General features: G+C 45.6%; 1 protein-coding gene across 1 annotated transcript in view; it reads left to right on the top strand.

Moving 5' to 3' along the window:
* sobpa (sine oculis binding protein homolog (Drosophila) a) overlaps positions 1 to 15,509 on the top strand; it is a 33,236-nt gene extending 17,727 nt beyond the window's left edge. The window contains exons 6-7 of the mRNA XM_076169188.1: positions 6,867 to 6,962; positions 13,410 to 15,509. Of these exons, the coding sequence (XP_076025303.1) occupies positions 6,867 to 6,962; positions 13,410 to 15,509 (2,196 nt within the window). The remainder of the gene's footprint in view (positions 1 to 6,866; positions 6,963 to 13,409) is intronic.
* The last annotated feature ends 7,728 nt before the right edge of the window (positions 15,510 to 23,237 follow it).

The following is a 23,237-nucleotide window of genomic DNA, read 5'->3' as shown; positions in this document are numbered from 1 at the left end:
TTTGCATCGTTTTTTAGAGGGTAAAATATAGTTCAGTGTGTGAGTCAAAGTTGCCAAATTTGAGGTTGACGCCAAGAGAAAGTCATTCAGGAAACAAACATCAGGCCTGAGAGCTTCAGTTTGATTGGTCCTGTACTTTGTGTTTGACTCACCCAGGCATGTAGACTAATATATATATACATATAGAGAGAGGGAGAGAGAGAGAGAGAGAGAGAGAGAGCTGATAGATGTGTCTGTTTTGGTGGCTCATAGTTTAAAGTTGAGTGTGGATGCTGTCAATCTTTCCTGTTCCATTTGTATCCTAATGAAGGTTTGGGATTAATGGGCATTTAAAGCATGTAGAACTTTAAAGTGAGACTCAGTGATTTTTTGGAAAACATTTACATCCAAACGATGATATTTAAGAGCTATTTGGCGTTCACACCGCAGGTCCGTAGGCCTTTGAATGTGCAAAGATAGACGTTATGAACGCCTCAACAAAAGCTAAATGTATCTTCTGAATTCCCAAATAGAACTTTGTTATACTATAATGATGTTAACACATTGTAAAATCAATTTTCTTTGGGTACTATTGTTCCTTACAACGCCCTGCTCGTCTCCACAACGTCCTGGCAGCTGCTTCAGTTTTATCACTTGAAGGTTTCAGCACCCTAATCCAATCTAAGAATGAGTTTAGATGGCAGCCGCCACAATCTGCAGACGGGCGCGATGTCACGTAAGAAAGCATATATTTTACATGCATCATCCCGTTAAGCCATCGCACGCTCCACGCTCCCCTTCGCCTATCAGCAGAATGATGAAACATCACAAAGCTCTGTAAGCTGAACACAGGAAAGGCCTGCCGCTGTGCCAGGGCGGCTCAGATTCTATATTTTGTCTGGCTCTTGCACATTCATGCAGACCATTTGTGTAAGCGATACCCACATGTTTCTTTTCTCATGCACCCACAAGGTTGGCCACAACAACGCCGCCCCGGGCCCTCGTTTCTCTCCATGTCGAAAAAAAAAAAAATATTGTCATGGCTGAAAAAGTATCTTGTGTCTGTGTGTGCGTCTGTGTGTGTGTGTGTGTGTGTATGCGTGCTGGATAGGGGGCCGGTGGGGGGTGCAGGGGTGGGCAAAGGCTCGGGCATTATGTTGCATGAAATATCTTCAGCTGCCTCATCCAGGAAACCTGATCCCCTCCTAGGGTGACTGTGGCTTTGAGTTTGGGTGGGAGGGGAGAGGGGGAGGGGGTCTGAGTAGTTTCTCACATCTCTGCATAACTTTGCATTATGTAGTGTGTGTGTGTGTGTGTGTGTGTGTGTGTGTGTGTGCGTGCGCAAAGATAATTGATAGTTTTCCTGGGCCTAATGACTTCTTTGCCTGTTTACTGTACGGCTGAGGCTTGTGGTGGATTAGTTTGTATGGAAGGTGTCGCTTCCTCGCTTCCTCGCTTCCTTCTCTGCTCCCCGCTACTCAATTATTCTGTCTGTCACCTCGCTGTGCTGCTCTGCACGCTCTCGTCCGTCTGACCGTCCGCTATTGATTCGCACACGCTGCTTTGCTTTTTGTTTTTGCAACGCACCTCATCTCGCTGCCTCTCCTGACACACACACACACACACACACGCAGGATTCACACACACTCACTGCAGCTTCCATGAGACCTGGGGCCAGTTCCTCTGGGGATTAAAGGAATTTGCATGGGAATAAATGGAGTGAGTGTGATTTTGGGTTAAGCTACAGGCTGATCAAGCTGCTCCAGTGTCATACCTCTACACACACACATACACACACTCTCTTATTGGACGTAGTGTTGAGATGAACTTGGGCAATTAGCAGTGATGAATGACTCTGTGTGGTCGTGAAAGATGAAGAGGGAAATGTTTGAGGAAAGATTCCACACAGCAGTCAGGGTTCATTTCCCCTCTTCAGTCGCACACTCTAACAATATTGATGACAGGTTGTTTGGTCCAAAATGCTGCATGCAGGCGTATTTGCTGCAGCATCAGTCGCGGTGAGCTGCTGTTGGCTGTTGCAGCAGCAGAAGGAATCTGCTTGATCCTGTGGTTTCATTTGAGTTTAGGACTTCTTGAAGTCGATTTAGTCAGAGAATACAGAGGATTTGCAGATCAAACGCAGCCAGTAAGAGAACTTAATGCTGAGGGAGAAGCTGGTAACTCCTGTTCATTGAGTTCTCTGTTATCCACAAATTCACCCGACAGAAGGAGGAAGACAAGGATCGACTTATTTCGAGAAAGTTTGAGAGTGTAGAATGTCTAAAATACGTCTTTAAGATCGTCACAAAAATCTAATTTGGCTAATTCCAGAAGGTTCTTGTTGAATAGAATATTTAGAGAATTATCTGATGAAAATTATTACAAAAACTGGGGGAAAGAGAAAATGAAAAAAAAAAAATTCAAATCAAAATTGGAAAAAAAGAAATAAAAGTCCAAAAAGAAAAGCTTAATTGAGTGCAAATGAGAATGGCACATTGCCTTTATTCTCCAGAGAGCAGCAGAGCAGCAGAGCAGCAGAGCTCCATCATGAGCTGCAGGGATGAAGCTCTCCAAAATCTGCAACAAAATACATCAAATTGCACAATTCTCTTTTATTGATGATAAATAAATATCTTCATAACACTCCAAATCTAAATTTCACACTTATGGACTATGAATCTCTCGCCGCCCTGCACAGTAGAGCCCTCAGTGTGCAGCGTAAAGATGGCAGCAGGAGGCTCCGGCGTGTTTTACAGGTTGTTCCTGCTGCAGTGTGGAGCTTTTTGTTCACTTCCCTCTGGAGACCCTCGCTCCTCCATCAGCGTCTTTCCCCGGGAGCTCCCTCCAGGCGCGAGGGGGCAGAGTGCCGCTTCATGTCAGCCCAGAAATGTCACATCACCTCAAACACACACACACACACACACAGCCCTGTGGTTGCCTTCCTGCTCCTGACACACTCCTCAATTCACTTTGCATCTACGCTGGCTGCCAAGGAAAGCGCACGTGCAAGATGAATACGAGCGAAGTGTGTGTGTGTGTGTGTGTGTGTGTGTGTGTGTGTGTGTGCGTGCGTGTGTGTGTGTGTGCGTGTGTGTGTCTGCGTGTGTGTGTGTGTCTGCGTGTGTGTGTAGGCTGCTGCCCGTGGAAGTTGTGTGTGCACGGTGTGTAACGTTGGTACATCTTGCGTCTGGGGCTGAGCGCTGGTTGGAGCCTTGAGGTTCTGCCTGACACGGCTCCGGGGCACAGAGAGGAAGGTGATTATCTCATAGCTGCCAGCCATTGCAGCTGAAATAAAGACAAAAGTAACCCGCACCAACTGGTTGTTACAACCCTGAAGTGGAGCCATGCACGGCAGCACACTCGCTGCCTTTGTGTCATTTTTAAAAATTGTTGTTGCGATCAACGACACTGGCAGGAAGACGAGCAGTAAAGAATGCGTTTGGCTGATTTAACAGATTGGAGGTCAGCTGATGAACCCCCAGAGCCCGACAGCCTGAAATATACAGGAAAAGTAGATACACGTGATTAAGGGGACTGCCAGGTTGCCAGGCTGTCCACTGGGTGGCGCTGTCACGGTGGTGTAACACACAGAGCTTCACTGCAGGCTGGAAGGCCGGTGAGCAGCACAGCGCTGCTATAACTTTACAAATAAAGGCTGGATTTGCACAGAAATGGACATTAAATCACAAAACACCTAAAGGAAACATTCTGACAAATTTGAGGCGTCTCAAATGCCTCAAATTGAGGTTTTTCTAGATCCTGAACCAAACGATGTATTACATCTAATTGGGACTGCCAGAATGAGCTCAGTAGAACAAGAAATACTGTGTGTGTGGACGGTGTAAAAGTAATACTGTTCCAAAGTATCTGTAACCTTTCCTGTCTGTAACATTTGCCAAGTGCTACAGCGCCACACAGTGGACAGTCTGGGCTAGGAATGTGATTTCAGAGCATGGATGCCTGGAAGTCCCATTTATCAGTGATGTTTTTCTGTTTATAGTGATCATGTTATGTTTGCGACCCATCAGGCTAAAGTGGTTAATGACATTCCATAACATGAAAGACGGAGAGCATCTTGTCTCTGTACGATTGTCTTCCTGTGTCTTCATCTGAGGATCTGGCACTGAGCGCAGACGTGCTAGCTTGTGTTTGCGTTTAGATCTTGAGAAGCCCGTCGATCAGCATCTTTCTTTGGGACGTGGCAGCTCTGTTGGCAGGTGATGGGCACACACACCTGGGCGTGTATCCGTGCCCAGATGGAGCAGCAGCACAGTGGCAGCTGGTGTGCTTTTCCCTCAGGATAGTGGAGTCACTAGTGGGGCGACCAACAACCTATGCTGCTATTCCATCTATCCATCCATCTATCCATCCATCTATCTATCTATCTATCTATCTATCTATCTATCTATCTATCTATCTATCTATCTATCTATCTATCTATCTATCTATCTATCTATCTATCTATCTATCTATCTATCTATCTATCTTTACTCTGTCTGCTGTCTGTCTGTCTGTCTGCCTGTCTGTCTGTGGTTGCCCGTGTCCCTCACGCCTCGTTCACAGTGCCAACACCTCATTAGTACAATATGTAAATGAACTGGCGCAGGGCCAGAGGGTCAGAACACAAACTGGAGACAGAATAATGGCACTTCTTTGTGTGTGTGTGTGTGTGTGTGTGTGTGTGTGTGTGTGTGTGTGTGTGTGTGTGTGTGTGCGTGTTTGCGCTTGTGTGTGTGTGTGTGTTGACATGCCTGCCACAAATCCATGTGTGGGTTTATGTGTGTGTGCTTGCCTGTCTTAGACTGTGTCCTTGTCTGTCTTCATGTTGAGAAGTGCTGGCGTGTGTGTGTGTGTGTGTGTGTGTGTGTATGTGTGTGAGAGAGATTGAAGGAAGATTACAGCAATGAATCAGCCTGCACCGACTCCTTCAGTTGGTGCATTGACACCCAGAGAGTCCAGCTTCTAAATAACCGTGACCCCATTTTGCTTCCTCCCAATGTTTTGTGACAAAGTAAAAAATCTGCAGTATTTCATTTCTAGTTTGACATTCATGGAAGAAAGGAAGGAAACTAAAACTAACACACAATGTAAAAATACACATAACTGTCATCATCATTAGAAGCTCTAAAGATTCAATCTGAGGGAGATCGGCTGAGTCTGACCTGCAGCTGCAGCCTGAAGACCATCAGCAATCAAAGCACAGCACTACCCTCAATCACAAACTGAAATTGGGAATGTTGCTGGTAAAATGAAATTCCAATCTGACTTATAACAATGATCCAGAATGAGATCTGAGGCATCATCACACACTAACACACACTTCATGTTCTTAGTGTTGTGTTTAGAGCAGAGAGTTCTTCTTGCTACACCTCCTGGTTTGGAGGTGAAACCATATGATCACACTGAAGTACTGGGCCTTATGTCACCAGGATACAAAACTAAAAAACTCCACTCTGTTACAGGAAAATATGTATTAAATAATCAGATTTAAAAAGAATGCTGAGCTCCGTTCTCTTGGCTGACTGAGCTCCTGTGCCGTATCCATCCGCCTACCCGGTGTGTAAAGTTACCCAGGCACTCGTTTCACCTCGGGGCAGATGAACTTGGCACTGGAGTGCAGCTCTGCCACTGAGGGAGCCAGAGGGCTGTAAACACTCTGACAGACGTGTGTTCTTCTTCTTCATCCTTCAACACATTTGTTTAATTCTGCGACGCCACTCAAAATCCTGTTCTTTGGACGAACCTTTCCACTTGTATTGGCTCCCAGTCTGTTCATGGGTCAAACTTGGAGGAACCCAAAAGCCTTAAATACAGATGACATAACAGGTAGTGAATGTAGCAGAATCTCCTGTTTAGCATAGAACTTGATCCTTGCGTTGCTTCGTCCCTCGTAGTCTTGATGTTTCCTCCTTGTTTGGCTCCCATTTTGCGTCCCTCTATCATTAACGTGTGCGTCACCTTGGATAGAAGCACTGCCAGATGAAGAGATGTAAATATAATGATCTGCTGTTGGCTGCAGTGGCGAGGAGCCTTTCTGATAGATCAACCATTTTCTACTCCAGTGGCTTTTCACCACAGTTTTTGCAGGAATTGTTCTTGTTTCTGCAAGTGTTTCCTGCCAACAGGTAAATTGCTCCCCCATGTGTTAAAGAACAGCAAGAGAGGAATAATACACACCACACACTGTCGGAACGTTCTGGACTGGAAACATTTTTTATCTGCAGTTAATCAGCAATCAATTTTAGGGGGGATGTCAGGTTCTAAAGCTGAGAGCTGCAGTCTGCTTTGTGTGCAGCGACGACAATGAGCACAACCAACAGACACATAAGCCTCAAAACAATAAGAACAGAGACTAAACCTACATTTCCTTTTCATGCAGCATGGATGTTCCCTCTAGCTGATTCATGTTCATTCAAAATGAACAAACACTGTAGAGTAAGACCTAATATGAACAGAGACCAGGGTTGTATCTGACTGGGTAACATATTCCTCATGTTCTGTCCTCTATACACTGATGTACTAATACAAAATAATAAGAATGTACTTGTGTTAGTTTAGTTTGATATTAATTTAAATCTGTTTTCTCTCCAATCTGCGGCTCACTGAATGAACACACTGCTATTGTACTTGGCAGCACTTTGAATCTTTGTGCTAAACACCATGCAGACTCTTTGGCAACACACACCTGCATGCATACACACACACACACACACACACTGGTGCTGTGGCAGATCTCTGCTGATTGGATGCATGTTCACCCACTCCACCGTCACCTTTTTCTTTTCATCATTCTCAATGTTGTTTTCATTCCTGAGTTTCCTTGTTGCCTCTGTTTACTTGTTTATTTTGTCCATTCGTAAAAAGAAGCCATTATTTCTCCCCCCCAGGCGAGAGACGACGATGGCCTCGGTGGGAAATTACCCCAGCACAGCTTTACTCAGGACACGCCCAGGCTTGTCTTCAAGACAAACAGCGATGTGCTTGTAAGGACCATAACCATTTAACACCAGATAGAGTTTAAGCTTGATGGCTGCTGCACAAATATGTTTTGATGTTGTTGTTCACTGTTAACAATGTATCATTTTCTAGTCATTTCTTTTTTTAAGTGTCCCTGGAAGGTTCATTATTGGGCATTAATGTCCACATCAAACATGAGACATCAGCCCAGAAATAATGAGAACGTAATAATAAGACCAAACAGCTCTCATTGTCTACTTGTTTTTAAGACGCTTCTACACAAAGTTTGTTTACTGTTAAGTTTCATGTATAATAATTTGTTTTGTCATTGTTATTCTGCATCATAGTCACTGGTTTGGGCTCCAGTCACTTACAGACACATGCAAACTAATCCAGTATATAGGTGAGTGTGTGTAGAGTATGGCACATTCAGAAGGGTGTGTGTCAGGTTTACATAGTGTTCAGATTATTGATTTATGAATCAAATTAATTCCCTGTAGTGTTTTTTTATCTCTCATGTCTCCATAATCTCACACACTTTGTTTACATGCACACAATAATCAGTAGTCATAACTATTCATTATTTATTAGAACTATTTTAATTATCTTTGTGGACACCAGATTATAATCTTACAGCCATAATTTATTTTTAAACCATGGCCACGTTTAAAGTGATGTATTTTAAGTATTCAGTCATTTCTGCTCTCCTGTGGAGTTGATGGTTGAAATTTACATCCATGTGCACTTCACACAGACGTGTCTCTGACATTTACCTGCCGGAGTAATTCAATGTATTATTGCATAATCTAAGCCTAGATATAAAATGAAGCCAATTGTGCTCTAATAATTATTATTATGGTGTAAGAATGCCAGGGAGAATGTTGTTCTGACACATTAAATAGGCTTCAATTTATTTGACATTAGAGTTTAGTGTCAATGTAAAGGACAGATGCTGTTTTTAAAGAGACATGAATAGTTAAATTCCTTAAAATGTGTAATCCTGCCGTGTGTGTGGGCTTCAAACAGATGCCACAGCAAATTAGTTTTGTCAGTGTGTTAATATTGAAACCAGAGCGAGGAATAGGTCTTAATATAACTCCCACACATCATGAGAGCCTTTATTATTTACTCATTTTCATGCAAATCTTATTTTTCCTCATTTCATGTTGTCATTATTTCATTGTTTTAATTAGGAGTCGGGTTGAAAATGACTCCACAGTGCCCCCTACAGGCACACTGACACTCTTATGGCTCAGGGCTCCACAAGAGAACCCCCCCACCCCCCCCATAGGCACCAGGATGTTCTCCCATGGTGGATCTGAGCGTAAATCTCCGTCTCTGTCATCATTCTCACAGCTCAGTGTGTGTGTTAGTGTGTGTGTGTGTGTGTGGAGTTGAACTGGCCGAGTCTGAATGGCCCCTGAGTGACACGTCTGTGATGACTGATGGTGATGGTGAATGTGAGAGAGAAGCCTCAGAGTGAGCCAAGTTCTCTTCTTCTTTGACATTTATCTCCGCTGCAAACTCCTAACATTCAGATTACATTGAATCATTTTGCAAGCAGGTGCAGACGTGTGCCAGTAAGAAACAGTGGAGAGAATAAAGGAGAGACATTAGGTGCTTCTGGGGAGCTACTCTACCTATGTGCTTTCTCCAATGTTCCCTCAAAGTTCCCTGCCTGCTTCCCCGCTGCACTTCCAGCACCATGAAGCTTGTGTAAATCAGATGAAGTGATTGTTGAGCACCAGTGAAGAATATGAATAAGGCCCCCATGTGCCAGGTTCCCCGCTGTGAAATTAAGGAAAGATTGAAAAAAAAAGCTCCTGCATGTTTTCCTTTTTACCAAGCCAGTTAATTACAACCATCACAAAAATGAGGCCACTGTAACCTGATCCCCTGGTGAATCATAGTAATGCAGTGTACACGCTTACAGATGGGCTGTTAGGCATTGCCAAAGTTTAATTTTCTAGTCTAAACTCTAAGCTTTTATTTTCTCATTGGAGGGGAAGAGGCGTTGGCAGCGTCTTGCTTGTATATCAACCACAGTGTATCTGCTTGCTGTTTGGGATGTGTTTCCACGTTAGGGGTGGAGTGTGGGTGGTGAATTATGAAGAAAGTATATTTTCTCTGCGGATTGTTGTGAGTGTGAGACCACTTGGAACAAAAATGGCCAGAAACCAAAAACCAAAAGAGCGTCTTTCTTCAAAACACCTGGTCGATTTTCCCCGGCTTTAATCTCCATGTTTTGCACGGTGTGATTATGTCAGCAATCTGAGAAGTGTCTAAAGAATCCCGTATCTGCCTTAACAGTGAGGATATACAAGAGTGTCTGTCCCTTTATGCACTATCGCTGCTTAAACCTCTTCATTCTTAAACACCTCTTCAGCCACTGCAGCCTCTGGAGAAGCCGCTCAGTCTCCGCAGCGTCTTAACCTCTCCAGCTTCTTAACCCTCTGAAGCCTCTTCCTCTTCACCGTCTAAATCCCCCTCATCCTCTGTTGTCTCTTCAGCATCTGCAACCTCTTCACGCATTCTGGTTGACGGTCCAACCCCTCCTCAGCTTCGCCTTCCTCTTTTTGTCTGACCTATAAACTTCTGCAAGAATTGATTGCAATGCTCCAATTTCTTCTCACCTAATGTTAATTTTAAGGCAATTATGTCCCAAAAATAAGAATGTTATCTTGGGATTAAAGTGACACTCCAGCGATTTTACTAAATATAATGAATTCAGGGAAATTACACCCAAACTAGGTCACTGACATTGGTTGAAGCATTTTTGTAGATGTTTGGCGTTCACTCATCAGGTCCCTAATAGACCTGTAGTCTGTAGAATGGACCCGTATGGAGCCATAGAGCACGACACAGGGAACATCTCAGCAGACAGTGGAGATCAAGCAGTGAGAAGGACAGCAGGGCCAACTGGAGACTTTTTAAAAACAGAGTGACTTGTTTCTCTGTTTAGTTGTCAGTCTCAGTTAAATGAAGACATACCAAACAATCCTCAGCTTGAAGGTTCCAGATTTATCCCTGTGGGTCCTCTGACAACAATATGATGTATTCTATTTGATGGTGACTGCCAGTAGGAGCTTTGGTGAACAAAAAACATGTGAACATAAAAGCTGTGTTTTCCCCCTCTGGGCTTAAGTGGATTTAAAGTGTAAAGATGTAAAGTGAGTCACACAAAGGGTTAAACTGCACCACCAATGTCAGTGTGTTGACCACAATGAGAAAAAATGAGCGTAATTACCTTCAACTGCAAACATCTGTGTGCAGCGGAGGGAGAGAGAGAGGGGGAGGGAGAGGGAGGGAGAGAGAGAGGCGGGGTGGAGGGAGGGAGGGAGAGAGAGAGAGGGAGGGAGGGGGAGGGAGAGAGAGAGGGAGGGAGAGAGAGAGAGCGAGAGATGGAGAGAAAGAGGGAGGGAGAGATTGAAAGAAGGAGAGAAAGAGGGAGGGAGAGAGCAAGAGGGAGTGAGAGAGAGAGAGATGGAGAGAAAGAGGGAGGGAGAGATTGAAAGAAGGAGAGAAAGAGGGAGTGAGAGAGAGTTAGAGGGAGTGAGAGATGGAGAGAAAGAGAGAGGGAGTAAGAGATGGAGAGAAAGAGGGAGGGAGAGAGAGAGAGAGAGAGAGAGAGAGAGGAAGAACAACTCCATTAGCGTAATGTGCAGTAGAATTTCACTCACAGTGCAGAAAGTCGTTAAGTGCTCTCATCTGTCTTTCTGAGTTGGGGAAATTTTCAGCACATTTATTATTTAAAATATCCTGGACGGCCATTATCCAGCAGGCCAGCGCTCCCACTCTGACTCAGTCATGCTTCATTGGATTAGCCACGACTAAATGGGCAGTTAAAAAGCGAAGAATCCAAGTCTCTGACATCCTGGCGTACGCCTGCACAACGCCGTTTAACCCCGCAGCCGCTGAGCCACACACACACACACACACACACACACACACACACACACACACTCAGAGGAGGAGATGTGTGTCGGCTGCTGCTGGAGTCTCTCACCGTCTCCGGCTGCAGGGACAGATTGTCTCCATGTTATTTTCAGACGTTTCTCATGAGTTGTCCTGTTCATGATTCTGACTGAGTTAAATGCAGAAATACATCTTCTGAATCTAAATCAGTTTGACTTTGTGTGTTTGTAGAAATCGATGGTAACTGGAGAATTTATTTGCATGATAAACTTGTAGTTCAAATGTAAATAACATTCCTGATCCAGTGCACAACTTATCTACAGTTAAGCTTCGGTATAAACCTCCTTCAGTCTGCAGGCGGCCTTGATGTGGTTTAGATCCACAGATTTCTCTTGGATGATGACAGGATGATCCTCGTCTCCTCTGAAGTCTGAGTCCCATATGGAGCACAGGTCCTCTCTGCTGTCAGCCTGTTGCATGTAAAAGACTACAGAAGCTGAGAGAGGACATGACATCATTCTCTTATTGTGTTCTCAAGGAAACCAAGACAATCAAAAGATAAAGATCAGCAGATATAATTACAATTAGTTAGAATGATGAAGAACAGCAGATTAGCACCAGCAGGAGAGCAGGAGGACAGAATCGTATTGATTAGGGTGTCACATTTCTCCTCAATCAAGGCCTGACGCAGGCTGAAACAGCTTTATGCCTCGCTACAGAAAATAAATGCGTTGGTGTGCGTCACCTAAGAAGGAGTCTCCTCCAGACCTCAGGACAAACCTTCACCTATCTAGAGAACAATTTCAAATGTATCCAAAATGAATCCTCCTCCTCCTCAGACCATGAGGTGTAAATCACAGCGTTGGCAGAGGACTGGATGTTCTCCACCTGTGTGTTCTGCATTCATTCAGAACCTGAAGTGACCGAACAGCAAAGGCAAGTCTACTGTCTGTGACGCTGCCAGACATGATCGGGCCAAATGACCCTGTGTTGCTATGCAGTGTGTGTAAGAGTTTATCTACCTTCCGGTTGCATCCCTCAACTTATTAACATTCAGCAGGGGGGCTTAAGGGTCTGTGTGATGGATGGATGTCGTTGAGGGGTCTGACACCTGATTAATGCCTTAATTATCTCCAGCGAGGACCTGCCACTCCTCCCAGAGCTGACAGAGTGAGCTGTGTGTGGCCTGACGAGTAACGTTGTGTTCAGGGCTCGCCCACTGCTATCTGCTCCACCAGGGTCACATTCATTTTCTTACCAAAGAAAAATCTGCACTTTGTGCCGAGAAGGTGTAGAACTTTGATGGATTTGTCCAGGAGGACGTTTTGGGTTCTCTGCTTCTGCAGTGAGCAGGAAAAAGCTGAGCCTCCCTGCATAGTGCACACACACACACACACACACACACACACACACACACACACACACACACACACACACACACGTACGTGATTCCATAGCTTGACTGAGCTCAAAGCACAACAAAGTAAAAGGTAATATGGTATTAAATGATTGTCTCTGACCACACAATCCAAATCAGATTGAGTTAAACACATTGTTACTGATATCTGGTGTCAAACATGAGTGGGTGTTAAAATTAAAAGAGCATTTTCGAAATGCTCCAAAAATCAAATTAACTCTTAACAAACACTAAATGATTGTTTTATGTTCAAGCATCTGTGAACATTCAGAATAGAAATGAAGAATGGGAATGGATGTGTGCATGATGTGGTGACACTCAGACATATGCATATACATAGGTTCATACAATCATGTAGCACACAGCAGGTTAGAGCTCTCAGGTGTTACTAGGCGTTACTGTTTGGCTCTTATTTGAACAAAGTGACCCAGTTTGTGTTGCTGCTGCTCTGTGTGACACTGCAGAGGACGGCCCGACCCGTGTGCAAACACTTAAAGGTGAAGAGCTGCTTTTGAAATTAATCAACAATTGCAGCAGGGATTTTCATAAGCACTTCATAACCCGTGATCACTATTTGGGTTGTGGACAAACATGCAAAATTCTTGAATTTTAAACTTTTTGCACGACGTGATTCTTTGCCTACGAGCATCACACACACACATTCTGACTCACACATTAAGTGACTTTATTGTCAGAAGTGTCACACAAGCTGTGAGAGTCCATTAGAGCACAAACCTCTTTGTCTCCTCTCCTGTTTGGATATATGTTGGTCTGTTAAAGATCTGATCTAGCAGCTCTGTGTTGGTGACAGAAAGTTAAGAGAAGTTGTTGGACAAAGCCACTTAGCAGCACGGAGCCTTCATGTGCACAATCAATTTAGAAACACTCACGTTCAATACATTCATCAAACACTCAGTGTGTGCATTTCTACTGAATTCAAAGTGAAGTGTCTTTCTCTTGATAGAAACAGTGAAGATGAGGTTATGAGCTCTGATTACTCCAGCTGGTTTGGAAGATGACCTTCTGCTTGCCTGACTACTTTAAAGGAGATTGTGTTCATCTCATTAAGATCAAATTAGACGTCTTTTGTATGCGGTGTGAGAGGTGCTGATGTGCTGTGTTTGTGTGTTCTTTGTTGCAGGTGTGTGACTGGTGCAAACACATTCGCCACACTAAGGAGTACCTGGACTTTGGTGCTGGTGAGAGGAGGCTGCAGTTCTGCAGTGCCAAATGTTTGAACCAATATAAGATGGACATTTTCTATAAGGAGACGCAGGCTGCCCTGCCTGGAGGACTGTGTAACCCAGGACACGGAGCTGCTGGGGAGGGGAAGCTGGAGTGCGGTGGAGGGGTCCAGCTGCTCACTCCTGAATCCTGGGGAACACCATTGACAGACCTCCGGCGTAAAGCTCCCTCACCTGGTGGACCGGCTATGGCTCCTTCCACCTCCTCTGCCACATCTCCCTCAGAAGCTGCTGCGGTGTGCTCCCCGTCCTCTTCCTCCTCAGCTAAAATTCCTACACCCAGACCCCACGAGAGCCCCACGCTCCCCCCTCCGCCTATGTCCTCCATGCATCCACCTCTGGGGGTCCCACCCGGCAGCCCTCCCATGGTAATGACACCCCGGGGACCCATGCCTCTTCCCCTCTTCATGGAGCATCAAATGATGCATCAAATGCGGCCACCATTTCTCCGCCCCTCTGCCCACGCACCGGGGCCCAATAGCCCCCTGTCAAACCCCATGATCCCTGGCATCGGTCCACCACCGCCCCCAAGAACCCACGGTCCAGCTTCCGGTCCCATGCACAGGCCCATGATGTCTCCACATGTCCACCCCTCGTCTAATCCCAACCCTGGCATGATGCCCCCCCACCATGGCATTCCCATGCCAGGCCTGCCCCCTTTTCCACCAGTCAATATGATGCACAATGGACCCATGCCCATGCCCTCAATGATGAACTTTGGCATGCCATCCTTGGCCCCCCTGGTCCCCCCTCCAACTCTCTTGGTCCCTTACCCTGTAATTGTTCCACTCCCAGTTCCCATTCCTATCCCGATACCGATTCCCTTCAGCCCCAAGACTTTCCGGGACCGGCCAGAGAGCAGCGGTCCTGTCCCCAGTACTCCTGAGTCCTCAGAGGCATCAGTTTCTGGGACCCACTCTCCAGGCTCCTCTAGAGGAGATGGAGGGGAACACAAATTAGGGCCTGGTGGCTCGGGTTCTCTCTCTCCTGCACACTCTGGACACTCTGGACACTCTGGACATTCTGGACACTCTGGATCAGAGAGAAGCAGAGCAGCAGTAGTGGACTTAACTGTGAAGACAGAAGACACTTCAGGGAGTCTGTGTCTCTCCAGTGGCACAGGACTGATGGAAGGGGTGATTGATCTGACCGTGGGCCAGCGCTCATGCCAACAGCAGGTCATTCACCGCATGTTCCCTGCGGTCCAGGTCAAAGTAGAGGCCGAGGCTGACTCAAGATCTCCACCAGCTGCAGGGCTGGGGAGGGAAGGGAAAGACAGCTGGGACGGGAGGGAAGGGGTCTTCTCACAGAGCCACAGTGCCAAGGAGCTGGAGGGACACACACACCCACACACACTGGAATCACCTGGCCCACAATCCAGCAAGGACAGCTTGTCTTGCAGTGTCGATCCTCCACCAATCCAGCCAAATTCTTGTATCTCCACCCTCCCCAATCTTCCCTTCCAACCCCAGCCCACACCCAGCACGGCACGGACCCAGGCGCACTGTCTGCCCCCGCTCCAAACCGGCCCCGCCGCCCCGTGTAATGTCATAGTCAACGGCACGGGATGGCCCTCACTTCTCCCTCCCGCCTTTGAGTCTTGCAGCGACCGAAGAGGAGACGGCATCGCAGGAGAAAGAGAAGGAGAAGACCAACAGCCAGCCAATGGCGAGCTGGAGCAGGAGGCGTTGAAGGAGAACAGCTGCTCCGTGGGAGAATGGGAAGCGGGGAATCGGGGATCAGCACAAGAAATAGTGGATGAATTGGACGGTAAGACAGATCCAGACTCCAGCTTAGAGGAGGGCGAGCATGCCTATGCTCTGCCCATCCTGTCTACTGGAGGCTGTGTGGTCATCCAGCCTGTGCCAAAGCCCGGCGCTGAGAAGACGGCCATCCTGTCCTGCTCCATCAGCGCACCTCTGTCAGCTGCCGGGAGCCCCGAGCTGGAGCCGCCGCTGAAGAGGAGGTGCCTGCGTATCCGCAATCAAAACAAATGAGGTGGGTTCCTCCTACTACTGTAGTGAATGCACTGATTCATTCAGGGATGTTTGGTAATTCTTGGTTCCATTTTGATGTTTCAAATATCTCTGTGCTCAGCATGTTGACAGACACTGGAGGTATCAAAATGTCACGCAGGGAACAACTGAAAGGAAACGATGAGCAGAGAGGGAGGACAGTGGAATAAGAGTTAGTGTGATATCCAAGTTAGAGAGCTGATCTCCACGGTAACGGGACAAAGTTTAAGTGTTCCCGCAGTCAGAATGACGAAGAATGTTTCCTTAACATTCCCGCTGTGGTAATGTTAAAGAAATGCACGTCACCTCCGCAGCAATGGAGGCGAAGCATTATCACAGTGGGGGTGAGACAGCCTGTCTGACACATCCCTAACACGCTTGTTTCTCACATCAGATAGAGGGATTTGTGTCATATTAACCACAAATTTGAGTTTTAAATATTGAAGTTCAGCTCTCTGATCCTCACAGCAGGATGTATGAGGCGCTTCATCCTAATGGCTCAGCTGGCAGACAAACAAAAGTGTGAGTGTGTGTTTGGTTTAAGGGGCACAGCGTTACTGCAGCTCTGAGATGGAGAGATCACCTAAGGACCCTCGCTCCAGCTTCCAGTCCCCCCCTGTAGCCGCATGTCCACCCCTGGCACCATGCCTCTTACCCTGGCCTCCTCATGCCAGACCCGCCCCCTTTGGCCACCGGTCAATATGATGTCCAATGGACTCCCCAGTGAGGAAACATGGCACGCTCATCCTGGAGCCTGCTGGTACCAAGTCCAACTCTCCTGCTCCCGTATCCTGTCAACACCAAATCCCTTCAGCATCCAGGGTCCAGCAGATACCTGTCCCCACTGATCCAGAGTCAAACCCTGTCACTCCAGTCCACCAGCCCCCCCTAAAGACCCCACAAGCAAACATGCAAACTCCACAGAGCCGCCGTGACGTCACCGGGAGAGGCGTGTTTACACAGATGAACACAGCTTTGATGCTCTGTCACACACATGCATTCATTTGTTTCCGCACTTCTTGTCTGATGTTGTGTTTGTCTTTGTTCTGTGTGTAGCTGGAGCAGGTTTACAGTCACACACACACCTATTTCTCCACAGTAACACACCAGTTTACCCATTTTATAACAAACTGGAGTGTGTTTCTCTCCTCACCATTTTTTTAACTTCTCATAATGAAATGATGTAATTGTTAATGAATTTAAATCGTATTCAAGAGTATCAATTGAAGACCAATTCAAATGGTGGTAATATGAGGTGAGTGGTCTTAAATTGGAGTAATAAATAAAGAGGCGGGATGTAAATGAGGCCAGAGGCAGCGTTAGACCAGCCAGCAGCTCAATGGAATCCAAAACATCCCTGTGTGTCACAAGTTACATTTTATATTGTGAATTAAATTCGGCGGACAAAGCTGTGGGCATTTTTCCGGCTGAAAATTGGGAACTACTTTTCTCAAACTACCCAAATTACAAAGACAATGCAGATGACAGCAGGTGACGTCTACGAGGCAGCAGCTGCATCATTTCCACATTTCAACACTCACTTTGTCTTGCGGTGATAATTCCTCCTGCTGAAGGAGCGTGCTGTTGCGTAATGTCTCCTACACACACGTTTCCACCTCTCACACAGTGTGTCGGTGTCTCACAACAGCGTTCATTGTGTCTTCCTGCTTTGATTGTTCTGATTGGTGATATTTCTGTAGTCTTGTTTTAGGGGGTGAGTGAATTTGTTTTCCTTTAAAAACCCAAACTGCAACACCAGGCTGCCTCCCTGTTTGGTTGCTCTCAGTCTGACTCCTCTCCGGCTTTCTTTCACAGATGGATGCTCTGAGGACGCCGTGCCATCACCGACTCTCACTCGTCCACCCCCCCCTCCCCCTCCCCCCTCTCTCCCTACAGCGCCCCTCGCACACGTGCACACTGTTCTCGTCCTCACCCATCGTCCAGTCTACCAGCACCACAAACCGCCTTTGACGACTGATGAGAGTCCAGCTGAACGTGTGGACCTGTAAGATAAGCGAGCGGACAGGACTCCTTTTATCTGTGTGACAGACGCTCGTGGAGTGAATTCCTTCAGGCTCCATGTCGAGGCCCGCAGGATGGCTTCACCTCTTGAACTGCAGATGTACCTGGAACAGTTGGACTTCACCCCCGCTGCTTTTCTCCTCATTTACACACTCTCAGCCCACACTGCCCCCTTGTACCTTATCCCCCCCCCCCCTCCCTATGAAAGAAAGTGCTCTCTGTTTTGTCTGTTGCTTTGGAATGCACTGTATCGAGTCCAATATTCAAAGCTGCTGCTGGGAGATTGGCGATGGAGCCCCAGAGAGGGACACCCATCCCTCAAAATGCTCCTGATCCCATCTAACCCAGGGCCACACACACAACTTCAGTCCAGAGTCCAGGTAGCTTTGACCGCAGACACACAGGTGGCGGCACAGACCAATCTCTAATCTCGGCCTTTGCTGGTGGATGGCGGATAAAAAGAGGCCTAACCCAAATGAATCCAGTTATAGGATGAATACTTAATGGGATGAGAGTGGTAGTAGCTGCAGATCAGTCCTGGGACATAAAGTTCACTTCAGTTGTGGTTAGAATTTCCTCCTGCAGAATCATAATTCAGAAATTAGGACAAAATGTTTGAGCATCACCAGCAAACGACGCTGTGTGTGTGTGTGTGTGTGTGTGTGTGGGTGGAATCACACACAATCTCTGGATTTTCTACCGCATCACATTCAGTTTGCCCCTAAATTTCACCCAATAGAGATACACAGATATATTGTTACAGCCGTGCGTGTCAGAGTTGTTATGATAATCACTTCTACTATTGACATTCTCCACACCCAAGGGAACGCCATCTGTGAATTTAAACAACGAGCCCTGCTAACAACAATACCGCGTCTAATACATTCTGATCCCCTGCTGTTTGAGGGCTTTTCAGGGCTTATTGCACCTCCGAAAAGAACCGCCACCACACGGCAGCGGGGAAACTCTGCCAGCCTGCAATGGGTACTGACTACCGCCGGCTAGTATTTAATCTTTTTGTAGAATGCATTAGCAGCGAAGCTCCTGTTAAGGGGTAGGTTGAAGTGTCAGCGGTGAATGTAGAGAGGGCAGAGGGAAGCCGACCCCGTTATAAATGACTGTTAAGAGACCTGGGGGAAGTCAAGAAAACAATTAAGCTACAGAAGAACCCAAGCTAAAGGGATTTGAGGGGAAATATTAGGATCTTTGTCATTGTTTTCCTAATTTTTTACAGTGTAACATAGTAGTTAGAGAAGCAGGACGCTGTGAAACATGAGGTTGACACCGCAGAGATTCATCCAATTAGTCAAACTCACCGGTGCTGAAGTGGCTTTGTTCCCTGATTGGTCCTTTGCTTCTGTGGTGTGTTGACATCAGCATGTAACACAGAGTGAGAGAGCTCAGGCCTGACTCTGCTGGCCAATCAGAGCAGAGCAGGCGCCTGTTTTCACTCAGTGTGGAGGACCTTTTATGTGCAAGATGTTTTAACGTTCAACCAAAACGTTTCTTCACTTCTGATAATGTGAGTGTTGATTCTGCTCATTCTTTGATCTAATAATCTATTGCGATTGGACTTCTTATACATATTGCTACTCCAGTGTGCACAGCGGTGCTGCAGAAAGGGACTCTAGAATTGAAATCAAAGTATTCTGTCCCCTTTAAGACATTTGATTGAGCTTATCTCTAAACCCCGCTATGGCTTCTCTTGAGTATTTGCCAGGTTGGTATTTATTTTGATCCGATGGTTTTCCAGTGTTGTCATTGATTCTACGCCGTGCTCCACATACACACAGTCCACTTTGACTTGATCCAGTATCTAAGGCTTTAAGCCACCAAACAGAGCCAGCATTTACTTTACACCCCTATGGAGGAGGAAGAAGATTTTTACCCACACGAGACAAGGTATGAATCATATGCCAAAGGTTTATGGTGCGTCACAAAACAAAACATGTGGCCCGCTTCTCTGTGCAGACGGGATTTTAAAGTGGAGATCTGAGCGATTAATTCCTAGCTGCCAAAATAACGAGCACTTACTTGATGTGAGGAAGGGAAGAAGGCCAGAGAGGAAGCCGTGTTCCTCCTCTGTTGTCCCTCCTGTTTCATTCCAGCGCGGTTACACTGCTCACAAGCTGAAACACTAGTCTGCATCCAAAGGTCAATTCGGGACATTTCAATTCAGCGACTCTCAATCAAAAGGTTAAATTCCCCCCCTCTCTCCCTCCCCGAGTCACTGTTCTTGGTGTAACCTTTGTTTCATGTTATTTATCATTTTTCCTTAGTGAGTCATGGTAATGTTCATGCCACACACACACACACACACACACGTTTCTACCTTTTGTCTGCACGTGTGTGTGTGTGTGAGTGTGTGTTAGGCAGGTGCAAGCAGAGAGCCCAGTGGAGATTAAACAGCGTTGAGTTGGAAGAAGCAGGGTGCAACCCTATCTGTGGCCTGTTAGTCAGGCATTTAGGCTTTAGCTTGCCACTTGCCAAGGCTCAGCTTTGGTGTCACTTTAAGCATTTCCTCCCCCCCCTTCTTTGCTGTCCAAGCAAACACGGTGAAAACCTTCTTTCAAATCAAGTCTTTTCCCCTCTTACCTGCCGCATACATGAATATCATACACACAAGGCTTCTAAATGTATTTTTAGACGTGGAAATGGAGATTGAGCGATGGAAGTGTCGCTGTAAATCTGACGGGACACCACAGAATGTTCCGGGATTTCCTGTCCAGCCGTGAACCTTGCTAGTGAAAGCACAGACACCGGGACGGACACTGGACACTGCGGTTGTGTCTGTGCCGTCCATCAGAGAAGGATGTGCTCCGTCCTTCATGGTTTCCTGTTCATCTGAGTTTGTGCCTCCCTGACATCCATGGCTGTACACTTTACAGTTAGAGGAACGTGGGAAACAAAGAGATGAGAGGATTCACACCCAAGTCATCCATGTGTCCCTGTGAGCGTCTTGACCCTGAGCTCCACACCAGTACGAACACTGTAACTCATGCGCTGACACTGATTTTGAAGTGAGACTGACTACATGTCAATCATCTGTGTATTGCTGTACAGCATGTAGACCACATTGTTGCCCTGCTGTCTGTTGGTCCGTCCATAAGTGGAGATAATGTGGATAGAAAAGCCTGTTTAATAATCCACATACACACCAGGAGAGAAAATCCACCTGCACCCTTCATTTCCTCAAGCGCCACCATCACTTTCTTATTTTATTTGGAGTAATGCTGAGGCTTTAACCATTTAAACACAGCAAGAAAAAGGACTTTATTCATGTTTCTTGTCCAAGAACATAGAGACCCTGCAGTGTGCATGTACAGGTCCTGGTCCCTGCTCATGCCTCACATCATTGAACAGGCTGTCAGGCTCAAAGGACACATGGATGTATACGGTGTGTGTGTGTGTGTGTTGTCATCCCTTTGCAGTTAAACTGACCAACGAGTCAAACTCCCCGAAGACTCCTTTTCTTTTAGTAGGTCATGAAATGTAATACAGACGTAGCAGGTAGAGGGGGGGGCGGCTTTTGATTAGGAGCTCACACACGTGTGTGTGTATGTGTGTGTGTGATTGTCTGCACTGTTTGTGGGGAAAGATTTGGATATAGAGGATGTGAAAGCCTCCGACATCACCTAGTTTTCCTGGACCACTGAGTCACTGACAGACTCGTGACGAATCTCCAGCATTCCTACAGGCCTGGTCAACAGCCTGAATTATGCAATGACAACAATATCAAACCTTCAGTCCAGATGAGTGATCCACAGACAAAGCAAAGCAGGACATGGACTCGTGTCTCGTTTCAAAAACAACAGAGAAGTTGCCTTAACTCTTGCTTGTATAATCTCTCCAGTTAAGACAATGATGCTCGCTTGTAAAGAAGACTCTCCCCTCCTCCTACTTTGTACAAAATGAAATATACAAGAAACAACAACTTTGTTCTCTTGCTAGTGTCAATGTATAGATGATCAGCTTTTTCTGTAACTTGTATGGACTGTCACATTTTTGCTAAGAAAAGAACCCTCCTCCCAAATTCGTGTTCCCGAACATACGATCTGTTCAACGTTTTAACTCGTGGTGGACTTTTGATCTTTTTGTGTACATTTTATAGTATTATTTATTGTTGACAAGTTTTGCATTTGCAAACAATAAAAAAAGTGAAGGTGGTTTGACCTGAGCGTTCTATCCCGATGCAAATGCCTGGTGAAAACAGTGAAATGCTTTTTTTTATATTTAAAATGGAGAAAACAATGATTTGAGGAGACGAGCTTTGTCTTTTTATTCTGACATTGTAACATGTACATAACATGTGGCCAAACTTGCTTTGGAAAATAATCATTTTTTGTGTTGTAACAGTATTTGTTTTATCCAGTGAATTGCCCATGAAGACAAATAAATAAGAGGCACACACAACTCTGTTTGACACGAGTCAGATCTCTTCAAATGCACGATAAGAGTCAAACCAGGAATGTTCAGCATCTTTAGCTTTCACACACACACACATATATACATATATACATATATATAATGTAATTACCAGATATTTTGAGCTATTTCAGAAATATTAAAGCTTATTTCCCGATCCAATTTACAAAAATGGTAAGAAGCGATGCTCTGGATTCCTCTACATATCTCTGCAGAGGAGAAGTGTGGCCTCTAGTGCCATCTACTGGCGTCTGGAGGTACTGGTCCAAAAACTCCAAATCATTAGGAATTCCCTCCAACAATAATCATGATGATGATGATAACAATAATAATGATGACGATGATGTGACCACGTGTGCTTTGTTTTGTACTAATATCATTTATTTAATTATGTATTATTGTTTCAATATATTAATCATTGAGTAGCATCGTCACAATGTTGCACCTCCTCTGGGATTCTGAAGTAGTGAAGTAATTAGTAAGTAATCTCCATACTTTAAAATGGAAATGTTAGGTTTATCACCCAAAATTGATTTTGTGAATTTCTTCTTTTGTGAATTTCTCTGTTTTCGTGACAGGTAGTACATTTTGGCTGTAGGACTGGACAGTATAGCGTGCAAGGTACAATACTTACATAATACGTATATGGACTTACTGTCCCCTATCAGAGGTCACATATGTTAGTTTAGTAAAAAAACAAACACCACACGTCCGTGTTTGGTGAGAGGAGCTCATGTAGAGGGCAGCAAACAGCTTTTAGAATGTTACAGATCATCCGATTTACGGTCCAACTGCTCCCCCTGCCGTGTGGAAACGGTACTACATCCACATCATTTCAGACAAATACACATTATGAGGACAAACACTAACACACACACACACACACACACACACACACACAATAACTCACCATCAATGAGTCATTCTTACTAAACTGTAACTGCATTCTATTCTTGGTCATTTCTAGTGAAAATAAAGTACCGAAATATGTCTCGTTTTATAATTAGATGAGATGATAATGTGTTGGTACGTGTGTGTGTGTCTGTCTATACAACAGACATTCAAGGATGTTATCGGAGTGCAGGGACAAAAACAAAACCTAACACACCATTTGCAGTCGGAAGGAGAACGTGTAACAATAAAATAGTTTATTGTAAATATTTCAAACCAAACACAACTTTTTAGACAGAGAGAGAGAATGTGTGTGTGTGTCCGTGATAATGAGAATGACAACAAACCCCGTGTACGTGGGAGTGTGTGTGT

This window comes from Genypterus blacodes, unplaced genomic scaffold, assembly GCF_046128005.1.
Source record: "Genypterus blacodes isolate CSIRO-AG114 ecotype Tasmania unplaced genomic scaffold, CSIRO-AGI_Gbla_v1 ptg000193l_1, whole genome shotgun sequence".
In the NCBI taxonomy this organism is placed as follows: domain Eukaryota; kingdom Metazoa; phylum Chordata; class Actinopteri; order Ophidiiformes; family Ophidiidae; genus Genypterus; species Genypterus blacodes.
The sequence above is the reverse complement of the archived record's forward strand: the minus strand, read 5'-3'. Positions and strand labels throughout refer to the sequence as shown.